The sequence below is a fragment of the Pan troglodytes genome, chromosome 17 (genome assembly GCF_028858775.2).
Source record: "Pan troglodytes isolate AG18354 chromosome 17, NHGRI_mPanTro3-v2.0_pri, whole genome shotgun sequence".
NCBI lineage: Eukaryota > Metazoa > Chordata > Mammalia > Primates > Hominidae > Pan > Pan troglodytes.
In genome coordinates this window covers 73,216,569-73,233,761 of record NC_072415.2, presented here as the reverse complement: position 1 = coordinate 73,233,761, position 17,193 = coordinate 73,216,569, and the positions used below count along the sequence as shown (strand labels likewise).

The window sequence follows — 17,193 nt, the reverse complement described above, 5'->3', positions numbered from 1 at the left end:
GTGTGTGTCTCTGTGTCTGTGTGTCAGTGTGTGTCTCTGTGTCAGTGTGTGTCTCTGCGTCTGTGTGTGTCTGTGTATGTCTGTGTGTGTGTCTCTGTGTCTGTGTGTCACTGTGTGTCTGTGTGTGTCTCTGTGTCTGTGTGTCACTGTGTGTCTGTGTGTGTCTCTGTGTCTGTGTGTGTGTGTCTCTGTGTCTGTGTGTCTGTGTATGTCTGTGTGTGTGTCTCTGTGTCTGTGTATGTCTGTGTGTGTGTCTCTGTGTCTGTGTGTCACTGTGTGTCTTTGTGTGTGTCTCTGTGTCTATGTGTGTCTGTGTATGTCTGTGTGTGTGTCTGTCTCTGTGTCAGTGTGTGTCTGTGTCTCTGTGTCAGTGTGTATCTCTGTGTCTGTGTATCTCTGTGTCAGTGTGTGTCTGTGTGTCTCTGTGTCTGTGTGTGTCTGTGTGTGTGTCTCTGTGTGTCAGTGTGTGTCTCTGTGTCTGTTGTGTCTTTGTGTCTGTGTGTGTCTGTGTATGTCTGTGTGTGTGTCTCTGTATCTGTGTGTCAGTGTGTGTCTGTGTGTGTGTCTGTGTCTATGTGTGTCTGTGTGTCAATGTGTGTCTGTGTCTGTGTGTCAATGTGTGTCTGTGTCTATGTGTGTCTGTGTGTCAATGTGTGTCTGTGTGTGTCTCTATGTCAGTGTGTGTCTGTGTGTGTCTCTGTGTCTGTGTGTGTGTCTCTGTGTCTGTGTGTCAGTGTGTGTCTGTGTGTGTCTCTGTGTCTATGTGTGTCTCTGTGTCAGTGTGTGTGTGTGTGTCTCTATGTCAGTGTGTGTCTGTGTGTGTTTGTGTGTGTGTCTCTGTGTGTGTGTGTGTATGTCTGTGTGTGTGTGTCTCTACATCTTTGCGTATACAGGGGCATAGCATAGTCATGCAAAACCGTCTTCCTTCAACTCATAGTTCTCTCCTTCCTCAACCGGAAGCCACTCTGCTTTGTTGTGAAAACAAATAAACTACTTCTTACAAAAGAAAGACCAAATAACCTGAAAAGCTCAAATAAAATCCACCTTATGATACAATATTAAGAAACAGAAATTTTCAATGGAGAAAATCCCACACCAGACTGAGGAAGACCGATCAGTTTAACTGGAGTCTCTGTTTGTTTTATATTTCTTTTCTACTCTCCACTCCCATTTGCCAACAAAACTATGCTCTCTCACAGGGGACGGGTTCACCCCTCAATGTCTGACTAACATGCTTTTCATTTGAATTCAAAATATTTGGTGACGATTGGCAAAGAATGAGGATGGGAAATTGAATATTACATCATCTTATGAAAGCTTCCTCCTCCCTCACTTCCTTCTTCCTTTCTTCCTCCTTTCTCTCCCTTTTTCCCTCCCTCCTTTCCTCTCTCCCTTCCCTTTTCTGTTTCTGTTGTGACCGTTCCCCTGATTGAGCAGATGTGGACATGCGGGAGCCAACTGTAGGAGTGACTGGCGCCTCACAGACACCATCCTCTGAGGTAGCTGTCACCAGAGGATTGTCACTGAAAATGCAAGAAGAGTTTGGCATTTGATTGCATTCTGCACAATTCAAGCAGGACAAACTGCTGCAGAAGATGACACCAGAAATAGCCGCCATGTAGTGGGTTCTCACCACATGACAGACACGGTGCTGCTATAAGCTTGTGACTTGCACTGTCTGAGCCCTGAACACCTGTAGCAGGTACGAGCATTTGCTCTGTTTTCAGACCAGGAGACAGCAGCTCAAAGAAAGTGAACGATTTGTCAATGGTCACACAGCTAGGAAGTGGCAGGGGGCGCTTAGCCGGGTTGGACTCTGAAGGTCATGCAGCATCCTTACACAGACCCAAGCCTTTCAAATCGATTTCCACCCATGTGTGTTTGGCAGCCACATGTCAACAAGCCATAACTTTCTTACCTATTTCAGGAAAACATTATTTTCTCTCACCTGTGTTTATCATCATCCTATTTCTGTTGCAAGAAATCAAAACATGTGAAGAAGATAGATTTGAAGAAGACCTTTTTTTGGCTACTTCTGATGATGAGATGCAGTTAGGAAGATGGAGTTCAGATGCTAACATATTGGAATTTCTGATTGATGCATATTCATGGTTAGAGGGAAAGTAAGTTGCACTGCGGAGTTAAGAAATCTGAGAAATACAGGAAATCCAAGCTGAGAAAAACTCATAACTATGATGTTTCCAGGTGCAGGAAACTTCAGGTCCTTCTGCGCCCAGCCTTCCTGGAAAGCTTTTATTAAAAAAAGTTTTTAAAATTTTTATTTAGTTATTTTTAATTGACAAACAAAAATTGTATATAAAGGCTTTTGTATTTTATCCCGTATGATAAAGGGCCGCACGGTTCTTTCTTGATGCCTGAGTTAAGTGAGCATATTAACAGCATGCAGCGTTCAGCTCTCATTAATTTTCAATAGGCTCATTTGCCTTTGATCCTTTTATTTCAAAGCCAAAAAAAGACCATATATAGAGAGAAACGATTGCATTATAGCTCCTCCTTCAATATGAGTCGCTCAATCTCTAATGCTTTCTTTCCATCGAGAAGGTTTTAGTAACCAAGTGACTAAGTTACCTAGCTAAACTCCCCCCTCCTTCTTTATCAATACTTAATTAGTATTGATGCTTTTCTTGGCTAAATCTCATTTCAGAGCCTGCACAACTGAACTTTTTCCATAAATGAACCTTTTAAAATGTGTATTTGAAATATCTTTAAGCATAAGAAAATAGTTTTTAAACAAGTTATGCATTGATTTGCTCTTACTCTGAAATATTTCTCAAGTGATTTTTCCTGAAAGATTCTTTGTGGTTTATTGAACACAAAAAACAAACCGTGTACCAGGTCTGGTAGAGGTTACAGGGATACAGGTAACTTGGCATTTGTTCCCAAGGAGCTTAGGTCTCCAAGAGGAAATAAGACACTTCGACAAATAGCCACAAGGTAAAATAGAGAATTGTCCAGTGCTGTAATTTAACTGCTGATTCCGCTGTACCTAAAAGCTGGTTAAATTATAGTTTTATTGAATGCTAACAAACTCTTATTCCCCTCCTGCATGGAATTTTAAAAACCTTTTATTTTCTCTGGGCTATAATTATGGTGACCACATTTTCCATAGCAAAAATTAAGACACGTCGTCTGACAAAGGATTCTTGTGCCACTTCTAGGTGTGAGACCACCCATACTTAGATTTTTTTAAAAGCAGGCTTTTTTAGGCAGGCCCTATAAAAATAGAGGTTTGTTAAATAGGTGTGTTTTTAGACTTTTCATTAAAAGCCTACAATACAAACAGTATTTTATTTTGTATCTGAATCAACATGTTATATCCTAAAGCACTATTTTACAGCCTAAGGGTATGTGTTAGTCTATTCATAAAAACATACTGCTGCATAGAGCAATAATACCTGCCATTATCTAGGTGTAATAAAAAGGTCCCAAGTGGTCCTCTCCAGGTCTTTAATTTTCCTTTTGAAGATAAAGCTCCTTCTTTCACTTTCATGGTTCAAGATTTTTGAACCTTGCAAGTGATTGCTATTGAAGTGTGCCAGATGTGAGCAGTTGTGAGCATAGTACTTTAAAAGAAGGTGAAGGAGTGACTTTTTCTTCCTTATTGTCTCCCCTACTACCATCTGTAGTTTCTACACATGTAACTTTTCCAAAACAGCAAGGCATGGGAAGGGATACCAGCCAGGGCCGCCACAGTCCAGGCATGGGACTTCTGAAGTGAGGAGATAGAGATGAAAGCGGCCTGTATTGATAAATGACAGATGATGAAACCAAGGCCTGCTGGACCAAGATTCAATGACTTACCCAAAGCTACACAGCTTGTTGGTGGCAGAGTTAGCTCCCAATCCCCAGCTTTGTGAGCAAGGGAGGTTTCCATCCCCACTATGATGTTTTCTTGGTGTTCTGGGGTCACTCTGGTCGATTTCCATCCACTGTGATGTTGGGTGCGCCCCCTCCATGTGACTACATAATTCTAGAATCATAATTCTAAAATGATATATCACTGCACTATCATGGGAAAATAAGCTGGAAGAGCTGGAGAGGCGATGCCTGCCACCGATGGCTCTTCTATAGAGGTGACCTTGCAGGTTACCAGGACTTCCCCAGGCCTACTCTCAGATCCTGAAGCCGAGTCCAAGGCAAGCCTTATACGCCATGGTTCCTGCTCTCCTGGGTATCACTGACCTACTGCTGATCCAGGAACCCTTGGGATCAGACTTTTCCCATTAATGCTTTGTTTATGGTTAAAATATCACAGAGTTTAGTGGGACCACTGCTGTCTTTATTAGATGGTTTTTATACTTAATTATTTTTTAACATGGCTGCACTTGTAAGTTATCTGCTGATTTTTTTGTAGTTCATAAGCATAATGATTGGGTATTCATAGTCATATGTGAGATGTGCCAACCTCAATCTCTATGCTACAGTATATAAAGTATACTATAATAATCACTATATTATTACAGCCTGGCCAACATGGTGAAATCCTGTCTCTACTAAAAATACAAAAATTAGCTGGGCGTGGTAGCGCACGCCTGTAATCCCAGCTACTAGGGAGACTGAGGCAGGAGAATTGCTTGAATCCAGTGGGGCAGAGGTTGCAGTGAGCCGAGATCGTGCCACTGCACTCCAGCCTGGACAATAGAGTGAGACTCCATCTCAAAAAAAAAAAAAAAGAAAAAAATTTAAAAATGTATCTCTTCCATTAAAAACATATCCAATAATTCTGCTAAGATATTTGACTGACCTTCACATTCAGCCTCATTCCAGTGTAACTTCCCATTCATTCATTTCATTCAATGGCTATTTATTGAGCACCTACCATCTGGCAGACACTTTTCTGCTTCAGCATCAAACAAATAGACAAAAATTCCAGCCTGTTTGTGGTTTATATGGGATTGGATGGTGCTAATAACTGTATCGAAAAATAAAAACTATTAGCTTGCCAAAAATTTGGATTACTGTGGGAGCAGAGAGCTAAAGGAAAAGGGAACTCATATGTATTGAATATCAGTGACTATGTCATATGCTGTGTTGTGTGGTTTATCTCATTTAATCATCACAGCAGCCCTGTGAAAGATGAATGTGATTATTTTTATTTTTTACAGATGAAGAACCAAGATTTAGGAATATAATATATCTTGCTTAAGGTCATACTAGTGAGGAAATAAATCTACATCAGTCTTTTCAATACCATGCTAGATGTGATGATATCATTTTAGAACCATATGTTTGATATATGGACCACCATACTGAAACCTCAGGGCACATTTTTGCCCACTAATAATATATATCAAGGAATGTCATTTCACAGATGAATGGATACGGAAAATGTGGTGTGTGTGTGTGTGTATATATGTGTGTGTGTGTATATATATGTGTGTGTATATATATGTGTGTGTGTGTATATACACACACACACATACATATTACTCCGCCTTAAGAATATTTTCATATGCAACTACATGGATGATTCTTGAGGACATCATGCTCAGAGAAATAAACCAGTCACAGAAGGACAAATACTGCATGATTCCACTTATATGAGTATCTACAGTAGCCAAATTCACAGAAGCCGAGAACGCAGTGGTAGTTGCCAGGGACTAGGGGAAGAGAGAAATGGGGAGTTGCTCTTCAACAGGAATAAAGAATAAGCAAATCTCATGTTAAGAGTTCTTAACACACACACTCACACGCACACACAAATGTCACTTTAATGGACTTATTTAAAACATCATTTGAAATGTAGTTGTTAAGTTCATGTTCTCCTTATCATTTTTGTAGATTTATCCTCATTTCTGAATAGCAGTAATCACTATAGTACACTCTAGTTTCATAACAAGCATCTTCCATGGAATACCTTACCCCAGATTAGCAATTTGATGACCACAGTAACATGTGCTTCTCAGATAACACATGACCTTTCATTTGGCTGAGAACTTAGTGGTTGACTTTGCTAAAAATAGGTCTTTAATGGTTGAGTGTGACATTTCATCACGGGGTGTTATTTGGGAGTTGTTCTCTTCATACATGAAACAAGTATGGCTGTAGAATTGATTACCCTTGTTTCCTTGATGAAACGCATTCAGAATTTCAAAGATATTGAAAATATTTTTGGCCAAAATTAGTTACACAGAAGTATGGAATCTGTCAGTGCTTGGGGACAAAACCCTTCTGTGTATTGAAAACGCAGAAGTAGACAGGGAAGCATTTCTGGGGAGGAGTGAGAAGCTGTATTAAGTCTGGATGCTGGGGCAGGGGTGAAGGAGGAGGTCTTGATGATGTAGGTCTTGACCAGGTTGGAGCTGATGCAATGGCAAGTGCTGCGGCCGTGGTATCCCCTGGTGATGTCATTCCAAGGAGCCAGCTGCCATCAGTGCTTTCAAGAGTCTGGCTCTTTGGGTGAGGGGCACCAAGGGATAGACGTGCACCTCAGGACACCTGCCATCTTGTTGGCCATCTCTCTAGTTTGGGGTCTTTGTGGAAAAGATGTATGGGCCATGCTTTTTAGCTTGTCTTATCACCCCAAATACTTCCCGTCATCCTAGAATAATATCCAGGCTCTCGATCTGATTTCCAAAATCTTACACTGCCTTCGCACTGATTCTCAAGCCTCAGCTCTCACCAACTGCACACTCCCCCATTGCTTGTGGGCCACTCGAACTGACTTCCTGATCCTCCAAACACATCAGGTTGCTCCCTCCTTGGGATCTTCCACTACTTGTGACTTCCGCCTACATTGTACTGCCCCTAACTTTCCCAGGGCTGGCTCCTTCTTGCCTTTCAAATCTCAGCTTAAATGTCACTTCCTTTGAGAGGCTCCCCTGGAACACCCAATCATTCCCTCTCCTATCACCCTACTTTAATTCTCTGAATATTTCTATACAGTCAATGCTGTGCTTGTTTATTCTTTCACATCCATGAAAGCAGGGACCATGCCTGTCATAGTCCCGACAATGCTCCCAGGCCCTAGGTGAGCACCCTGCACATAGTAGTTCAATGAGTAGTTTGTCAAATGAAGGAAGGAGGCACTCAGGCTGTAGATGATTTAAATGTAACAAACGTATTTGTAGGTTATTTTTTAATAATGCAAAAGAAATGAAGACTAGGCCAATTTTCTTCTTTAATTTCATATTTCAGCCTCAATGCTTAGCTATTTCTGATTGGTCAGAGATTAATTAATCACATGCAACAGTCTGTCCTGAGGGGATTCAAATGCACTGCTTTTTCCAATGATTTGCAAATGCACCGGCCTAAAACCTACTCTCTGGCACAGATTTCAGAATCTCCACTTAACACATCAGAAACCTTTAGGGCTTATCCTGAACTCCAAGGCTGGCTTAACTTCTTCAGTAAGCAGCTGCTTATGCATGGATGCCCACAATGAGTGATTTCACCAGAAACCCACCTCAGCTACCTAAAGTGTGATGTATTTCATACACACAAAGTGTTTTTTCATATGAGTAGGTTAGTGACACTACTGAATACAAATTAACTGTTTTTGAATATACTGGAATCTCACAAAGTTTTTTCTGCCTCAGAAGTGGAATTCAGTTGAAGATGGGTCTGTCCTTAGAAGATCAAGTTATTATAGTTGCTAAAATAAAAATAAATAAAATAAAGACTTCAAAAAACAACAGATGCTGGCAAGGCTGTGGAGAAATAAGAATGCTTTTACACTGTTGGTGGGAATGTAAATTAGTTGAACCATTGTGGAAGATAGTATAGCGATTCCTCAAGGATCTAGAACCAGAAATACCATTTGATCCATCAATCCCATTACTGGGTATATACCCAAAGGAATATAAATCATTCTGTTATAAAGATACATGCACATGTATGTTTATTGCAGTACTATTCACAATCACAAAGACATGGAGCCAACCCAAATGCCCCTCAATGACAGACTGGATAAAGAAAATGTGGTACATGTACATCATGGAATACTATGCAGCCATAAAAAGGAATAAGATCATGTCCTTTGCAGGGACATAGATAAAGCTGGAAGCCATCATCCTCAGCAAACTAACACAGGAACAGAAAACCAAACACTGCATGTTCTCACTTATAAGTGGGAGCTGAACAATGAGAACACATGGACACAGGGAGGGGAACAACACACTGGGGCCTGTTGAGGGTGGGCGAGGGGAGGGAGAGCATCAGGACAAATAGCTAATGCATGTGGGGCTTAATACCTAGGTGATGGTTGATAGGTGCAGCAAACCACCATGGCACACGTTTACCTATGTCACAAACCTGTACATTGTGCACATGTATCCCAGAACTTAAAGTAAAATTTTAAAAAATAAATAAATAAAGTAAAATAAGACTTTCACTTACTGAGGCAGGCCCATGGTTTCTAGGGTTGAGAACAATCTCCAGGGGCTTGACCCTCAGGAAGGGAGAATCCCTTCTTCCCTTGCAGGGAGCATGGGCTGGGTGGCAGTTGTGTCCCTGCCGTCTGAAAGTGAAAAGTGGACTTTAAATGTTGACTTATATCTCACAATACTATTGGTGTCCAGCTTCTGATACTTCATGGGACATTCCTTTGTACTTGGGATCTAACCTTATTAATTTAGAGAGAAGATGTAGATTAAGTTTCAAAAACCTGACCTTAGAAAAGATGTTTTAAATAAAGAATGGGCTATCATTTGTATTCGCAAATCACAGAGAATGTCCCGTGGCATGGAATCATTTTGTCAAGCTCTGCATTCCAATCCAATTTTTTATTTGCTCTCATCTCAGGGTGGTAATTGTTAATTTGGAGATTATTATTTAGGGTGGATTCAACAGTCTTACATGGGATTCTTTTTAGGGAGAATGATGGGAAATTACCCTTTTTCACATTTTTTAATCCTGGGAGAGGGGGCCTCTATTCTTTTGCTCAGTGTGACAGTGAGAGTGAAGTGAAGAAAAGATTTATGATGCCAAGATCAGGGCTGAGTAATATGGTAAATCCCAGTTTATCTTAAGTGCAGTAAACCCCCAGGCAGCTAGGAGAGTGACGTATTCTGGTTAGTTCAACATTCTATTTAATCTGGGAATACCCAATAGACCACTTTTCCACGACAGATTTTTATAGAATTCAAATACAACAAAATATACTTGACACCGCAACTATACTGAACACATATTTATCGCTTCTAATGACTTAGAAGACACTTAAATATCTCACCAAGCCTCAGAGTCACACGGAGAACATCAGTTATCTCAGAAACGGCTGTTAATAGGGATTTCTGGCTGATAGTGGGATGGCCTGTTTTTGCTGATTGAAAGCAGCACTTCATTGGATGCGGTGGGTGGGGGGTGGGACACCAGTTCTTGTTTTCCCAGGTATAATTCGGCAATCTGGGGGGCTTCCTCAAAAATACGTAGAACCTAAAATAGATAATGTATGAAAAGCCCCCTAGTGCTGAGCCTAACGCAGAAAAACATTCAGTACATACAAGATGACTTGACTCAGTTTATCTGTGATTGGTTTGGTTTACTTTTGCTTTTTTCTTTTAGGGGTGGGGGAGCTCTTCCTACATAGTTAAGGGACCTTCAACTAGAGGAACTTGATATACCTAACCTAGGACAAGCAGGAACTTTTTGACCTCCAGCGTTGTTTATGGTTTCAGACTAAGCAACAACAGAAGATAACTACAAGGAACTATCATGAATTATGGCTAAATGCTGAATGGTGACCGTTTAAATCAGTTATTAGTATGACTGGATTGTACCTTCTGCCCTGGGACAAGCCTAGACAGAGAGAGTTGGGAGAAGCAAGTGTAAAAAAGCCTAGGTTGTTTTTCTTTTTCTTTTTTTTTTTTTATATGCTGTTAATGGGAGGGTAAATTCTTGTAAAGTTTTTGGAGAGCACTTTGACCCTAATTTTGAAAATGCTAAGTTTACATAGCCTTTGTCTTGGTAAGTTCACTTCTACACGTTTTTTCTACCTATGTGTAAGGATGTCTATTACAGCATTATGTATTTTAATTTTGCAGCAAAAAAAAAAAAAAAACTTGGGGAAAAAAAGAAATGTCTGTGTAGGGTACTGGCTAAATTGGTAAATTGATATGAAATAAAATGCTGCTATTAAGAAAGGTGATGGATATATATGAACTCACATTTTAAAATGTCTGAGATTTATTGTAGAGGGAAAAAGTGGAAGTCTGTATGGATAATATTATTTTGTTGATGAGAAAAAAATCAGATACATATACAAATGCATGTATATTCATAGCATTTTCTGGAAGGATATATAATATACCATTCAGCTAATATATAATTTAAGGATTATGAGTATTATAAATTGAAATAATATTATTACAAATTAATACAAATTAAGATTTGTTGATGTATACATAGTATTATGGTAAAATGAGTATAATTAAATTATTCAAAAGTTTGCTTTCTTACATTTGTTAAATATTTTCCAGTTTATGTTCTAATTTGCTTATTCCAATCTTTATTTCTATCACCTATATAATTAAACTCCAATTCAGTTTAGGGTCATTCATAATTTCCAAACTGATTATTTTACTGTTTCTTCAGTAGTGTTGAAGATAATGATGATGGCACTAGTCATCCCTTATTGAACCCCTATGATGTGCTAAACACTTGTACTTATATTTTCTCTAAACCTCCAAAATTGTGAAAGTTGATGAGGAAGCAGAGGCCCTGCCATCTTAAGGAACTTGCTAAAGCCATGCAGCCAGCAAGTAAGTTTCAGAGCTAGCACTGAAACTCAGGTCTAACGCCAAAGACTGTACTATTTCCATATGTCATTCTGCCTTAGATATAGAGCTGGTGAATTCATTTTTCAGGCAGTGTCTTTGTGGGTAAGACAGATAGCTGCTTAAAAAGAGATAGAAAACATGCTTTGGATTGTTATGGCTTGCTAGCGTTTTCCACTCACCATTGTTATTAATTATTCTGTGTTTCCCATTTGTCTTAACTTTGATCGTATACTTACAAAGTTTATGGAAACTGCCCAAGTGCATTTGATTCTGCTGATATTTCCATGGTCTGAACGCCAGCCCTATGAGCAGGGGCCAAATGGAGCATGCCATCTGAAGACTGCTCCAGCTTTCAGGGCTGGACCTGGTTCAAATGGGAATGCCATACCATTGTTTATTTTAATGAGATAAAGAGCAAAGAAAAATAAAAAAGCAAAATCTGCATTTGAAAACATTCAAGTAACGTAATCTGTATTAGTCGAACTAATTCTAAGCCTGGCCTGGTTTCGATTTTAGAGATTTCCACAGCTCCACGTGTACCCCCAGGGTGGCCATGTAGAGGTAACAACAACAATACTAGGAAGACCCTTCCAAGCCTCTGTCTCCATTTCTTGCTTTTCTGACACCCTTCACCTGTTCTTTATTCAGCTATTTACTGGGGCATGGTCCTTATCTGAAGTTTTTCCTGGTATTTTCAACCCATTAGGATAAGTGGGGTGGGTGTAGGGGGCTGTGCCCACAAAACAGACATCCAACTTGGTTTTAGGAAAGGCTTTTTAGAGGAAATGATAGCTACATGGAGTCCTGAAAGAGAAATCATAGAGGTAGAGGTGCCCACTTATCTAGGTAGAGAGAACGGCATGTGCAGAAGGGAGAGATAAAAGGGCACACAGTACATCTGTACAGCTGTGAGTCCCCAAGCGTCTGACCTCTCTTGAATGAGGATATTGACTACAGGTTACTTAGTTGACCTTGTTAAAGCCTTATCATATCAGGATTACCAGGGTACAAAAACATTCCTAAAATAAATGGCTCTGTTACTAAACACTCCCCTTATAACACCATTGTTGACACTGTGACTTTTAAAAATCTCTCATATCTGGCCATACCTGTCTCACCTTCCTAAAGTCACACTGACAGATGACACACCAGGGCAAGATGAAAACTGTAGGGACTTGTGTAGAATGAAACGATAACTTCCTGTTCTTAAAAGGGACTGTTGATATAATATCCTTTTTGCAAAAACAGGGAAATGCTTAAGGTTGGAGTTTCTGTTTTCAATAATGAAGATGGATATTCACATGAAAAGAAGACAAAAGAAAACAGAATGCCCCAGCTGTGGGCTAAGCAGTTGGCTATTTTTATTTGTCAGGACAAAAACATCAAATGAGAATTCTTTCTTCATTTCTCTTTATGAATCTAGTACTAAAGCATGCTACTAAATCTTAAGTTCTATTAACTCCTGACAATGTATAAACTTGGGTTTACAGTTTATATACACCACAGTTAGGGATTTCCATATATCCTCCAGCTAGTCAAGAAAACCTTTGTTTGGAGTTCTTTACTGACTATTGCATCATCCAAATTTATTTTTTGCCTATGAAAACTGAAAAGGTGAAGACCAAATTTGGAAGTTCACGTGTGCCAATGCAGATATCAACATGAACAAAAGAAAAATACATGTATTGGACTTTGGAAAGTAAAATCACAGACCTATTCTGGTTCAAGGTCAGCCATAAGTGGAATTGTAAAGAAAGGCCAGAAAATAATATATGGTTCATACTCAAGAACAAGAATGGTCATATCATGTACAAAATGAATTGAGCTAAAAGATAAACAGTAACATGCTATGGTTTTTATTGTTAGCAGACTTCCACTAATTATAAATTAAAGGCAGTCAGTAATACCCATAGATTAAAAAGCTAGTTGAAAACTGAGATTCCTGTAGTAAATATTAAGCGTTGTGTGGTACATTAGTCACATGTGTATAATAAAGACAATAAATCCATGTAAGTATAGCAATGATGAAATGTGCATAAAGCAGTTTGAACTCCACAGAAGTAAGCAAAGTATAAATAGATAGCATGCTCAGGCACAGAGAAAAGCAAGTGCTATTTTAGCACTTTAGCTAGTGATAATTTATTGTTCAGGCTCTCCAGTTGAGTCAATGTTTATATGGTGCTATATATTAACTGAAACCAAAATAGTCTGTGCACATCACTGTCTTGGATAGATTACTGAGTGATCAGCAGAAACCGTATCAAACAACCACTCCCCTATGAGTGAGAGATTTATAATATTTAAAATATTCATCCTAAAGCTCCAAGCTGTTTTGACAGTTTTGTCTGTTCATAATTATTCTTCAAAGAGAGGCAGTATGGCATATGTAATGGAAAAAGATAGTAAAGTGGTTAGCATTCCAAACTCAGGACGCAGATTGCCTGGGTTCAAGTCCTGGCTGTGTTACTTACTAGCTGTGTTGACTTTAGGCAAGTTACTTAACCTCTCTGTGCCTCAGTTTCCTCCTTAGTAAGTGGGGTTAAGGATAGTACCTGCCTCATAGGGTTGTGAAGCCGAAATAATTAATACAAATAAAACATTTAGAATAATGCCTGACACAGAGTGAGGGTTACTACCTAGACTCTGCCACAGATCAGCAGAATGACTTTAGATAAGTTACTTAACCTTGACCTTTGGTTTCTTCTTTGTAAGATGCAAAGGATAGTAAACATCTCACAGTGTGACTGTGAGAATCAGTTGAGCTACCATATGGAAAGCAGCTAGCCCTGAAGGAAACACTTCAGATTTTCTTCTTCGTGTCTCTTCTCATCCTTTCCCTTGCAGGGATATTTGTAAGGACACTTTTTTTTAGCATCTCTGTATGTCAAGCACTTTGTTCCTACCCCACTCACCTAGCCTTGACCATATTTTGTGAAATCACAAATAGTCAGACATTAGAACCCAATGAATTGACCTGAAGACCTGTCCTTTTATCATGACACTGCTTTTCCATAGAAATACTTCCTTCAGAAATCCTTTTAAGATTAATGCCACCCAATTCTGGCCTACTCACTTCTTGATCAGTGTGGGCTGTATTTTCATTTGTGACACTGAATATGTTTGACCATTTCATGTATATGTTATGTCTTCCCAACCAAAGCCTGTGTTCTGTGAGAGCAAGCATCTCTCATAACTCCCTCTGGTTAGCCTTTCTTGCCTGGCTTTCAGTCTGATTGGATCAGAATTGGACAGGACCAGAGGATTCAGCAGGTCGGGAGTGATTATCAGCTGTGAAGTTGGCAGTGTCGCTAAGGAGTGGAACCAAGATGCCCACTGCTTCTGGGGCCACATTGATCACATTCAGACATCCAGACCCTGGAAAACTCAGGGTCGTTTCTGAGTCTACAGTCTACATTCAAGAAGAAGGGTAGAAATTCAAGAAGTGGCCAAGAAAGACTTTCAACAACTTACTGGGGTGTCATCAGGGGAAGACTAAGAGTATGGCCCTCAAGGTGCCTTCAAGGATGGCATTACTTGCTGAATTCATCATGGTCGGGGGGCTTCAACAGTTTACAGAAGCCTTCAAATATTTCAGAAAGGCCCTGCTTCCATCCTACTCTCCCCTGATGGGCTACAGTCTGTATTACAGCAGGAATCCTTTTGCAATGAGTTGCACTTATCTTCAGGCAAATGCCCCAGATGGGGATATGAGGTTTTATTTACAGTCTGCAAAATTTCCCTAAAGAGATTGGTGCAAAGCAGAGCTCTATGGACTTCCTCCTGGCATGCTTGAAGATCTGATCTGTTCATCCCTCAAAGGCCAGATCCATCTCTTAGGGGCTGACACCCATTAAAAGCCAACTATATAGGTGTTCAAACAAGAATGCCAGTGTATTCATCTGTAATGAGAATATTTCAGATGAATATTCATGCTTGCCTGGCCAGCCCATGCTCTCTCTGCAGGGAGGTTTTCCTAGGAAGCCAGATATGCTGCAGAGGCAGCTTGGTGAGCACAGAATCTGAATACAGGAAGTTAGAAGAGTGGGTCGGTGTCAAGCTGAGGCCACACGTGCATTCCCAAGGTCTTCTTAGGTAGTTGGTCAAGGCTCCCTATCCATGGCCAAGGCCAGCGTTGGCCTCTCGACCAGCAGCCGATGAGTCCCTGCTCTGATTGGTAGCTCTGTCTCCTGCAGGTACTCGGTTGAGTTGTAATCAAACACTTCAGGATTGGGACCATTCTGTTTCTTTGCGGGGCCTTTTTCTCTTCTGCTCTGTCATGCGTCTGTGCCACTGTGGTCCTGGGGATGGGATGTTTGAGGGCAGGGCCCCATGCAGGCTCCTTCCACAGCATAATGGAGTGCTGCCTTAAGATACACTCAAAGAAGGGTGGTGAGAGAGGAGTGTGGTTATTCTTGCTAACATAAATTGCACTGTTTAATGTACACAAGAGATGGGAAAAAGAGGAGAGCAAAAGAATTCTCTCCAGGCAAATGTTTACTATGGAAACTGTGTGATTACAGACGTCCATATACAATTCTCAGACACATCTGTTCAAGCCCCCCGCCCCCGCCCCATGCAGAAGGCGATGGCGTGAGTTTCCTTTCTTCTGAACTCCTGCCACACATGGAATGATGCCATTGCCAGCCCTTGTCTTCAGTCGCCTTTTTCAGAATTGGTTTACTTCTTGTTGTCTTTGAATTTTCTCTCATCTAGAGGCTGCTTTGGCCCTCTGAGGTACCCACGGGCACAGCTGAGCTGATGGCCAAGCGCGGAGGCCCCATCTGCAGCTGTCTCTCATGAGGAACAGCTGTCCCATGCCCATGGGGAGAGCAAGTCCTGTGTCCCAAACAGCTCTGTGCCCCACCTCACCCTCTTCGCCATAAGAGCTCAACTTCCATGAAGCCTCCTGTGATGTGAGCCACAACACCAACTCCTGGGTGGGGGTGGGGGGCATTTTCCTCTCCTGGGGCGATAGAGGAGCAGACACCTGCCCTCTTCTTTCTCTCCCTCACTGCTAGCCCACAGCCAAGAGGGAGGTGTCCAGAGGGGTCATTTCCTGCCCTCTCTGGTGGCTTGCCCTCCATGAGTTGCTGTTACCCCTTCTGCACGCTCATCTGCCAGCTGATCTTACTTCAGGTGGAAGGTTTTGTGTTTGTTTTCCTTCCCCAGCACTTCCTTGTCCATAGCAAGGGGTGGGTCTGAGCCCCACCATCAGTGTGACATGCATTTGCTCATTTGTGCATTGATAGAGATTCATCAGTGACCTAGGCATGCCCAGCTCGGTGCTGAGTGCTCCAGGCAGTACCGTGCCTTCAACAGTTTGCAGAACCCTTCAAGTATTTCAGGAAGCCTCTGTTTCCATCCTGCTCTCCCCTGATGGGCTACAGTCTGTCTTACAGCAGGAATCCTTTTGCAATGAGTTGCTCTTATCTTCAGGCAAATACCCCAGGTAGGGACATGAGGTTTTATTTACCGTCTGTAAAATTTCCTTAAAGAGATTAGTGCAAAGCAGAACTCTGCAAAATTTTTTTGTCCTACATGTGGTATGCAAGTTTGTGTGTGTAATAAAACTGCAGAGTTGATTTGCAGAATGGGCCAATGAAGCCTGTTTTATGGTCTAATTTATGGCAGGAGAATGGAGTTTGCACAGCCACCCCTTGTTTCAGGCTGTTTAATATGCAGGGTGGCTGTGGTAGCTGCTCTCTCTTCTTCCTGTCACCCACCCCGTGGACATCCCCCGGTCTCAAGGGAGCAGCATGTGTTTTTCCACAGTCCCTTCTCTGCAGAGGCCAGCCAAGGACACATTTTGTCCATCAGGTGTTAGGATCCTCGCTCCATGCGGTCAACTGGTGGTAGCTCTGTGTTTTCTCAGTACAGATGTGGCTGGACTGGCACTGGGACCACCTGGTCCTCCTTCACAGGGCTCTGTTTCAAACCGTGGGCTGGTGGCCAGACCCTCTTCAGCCTGAGCATGTCCAGGTGAATCTCCTGATTGTGCAGGCTGTGGCTGACAGCTCTGGATAGGGAACAGCTTCCAACCTTGGCTGTCCACTAGAATCAGCCTGGAGTATTTAAAAGTTCTGGTGTCCAAGCCACACCTCAAATCAATTCTGCCACACTCCCTAAGGGTAAGACCCAGTGCTCTCCAAGTGATTTCACTGTGTTTGCAAGATTGAGACTAACTACTCTCTGGGAAAAGAGAAAGGAGGAAAGAGGAAGGCAGGGCAAGATAAGGGGAGAAGATTGGAACCAGGGAGAAGGAAGAAATCAAGGGCTGGCCAGAGGTGGTGAAGTAAGGAGGTGCCACCAGCAGGTGCCTGGAGATCCCCAGCAAAAGGACGATGTGCCTGCCCCATCTCTGACCCTGCACTTGGACGTGAGGAACCAAGAGAGGCTCAGAAGAGGAAGCAGGGCTCCTTCTGTGGAACCTGCATGCATCTGCCCTTCCCATCAG

General features: G+C 41.5%; 1 protein-coding gene and 1 non-coding gene across 4 annotated transcripts in view; both read left to right on the top strand.

The window, feature by feature from the left end:
• BCL2 (BCL2 apoptosis regulator) overlaps positions 1–17,193 on the top strand; it is a 199,522-nt gene that overhangs the window by 123,855 nt on the left and 58,474 nt on the right. Inside the window, exon 3 of one of the 3 annotated variants that reach the window (XM_063795815.1) lies at positions 1,438–2,109. The exons of the other annotated variants lie outside the window; for them this stretch is intronic. Within the exon in view, the coding sequence (XP_063651885.1) occupies positions 1,438–1,464 (27 nt within the window). The 3' untranslated portion in view covers positions 1,465–2,109. Of the gene's footprint in view, positions 1–1,437; positions 2,110–17,193 lie in introns of those variants that run through there. 3 annotated transcript variants of the gene reach the window in all.
• On the top strand, positions 4,364–4,463 carry LOC112206316 (small nucleolar RNA U13). Its single transcript, XR_002940545.1, has one exon. It is a non-coding gene; the product is annotated as a small nucleolar RNA U13 (small nucleolar RNA).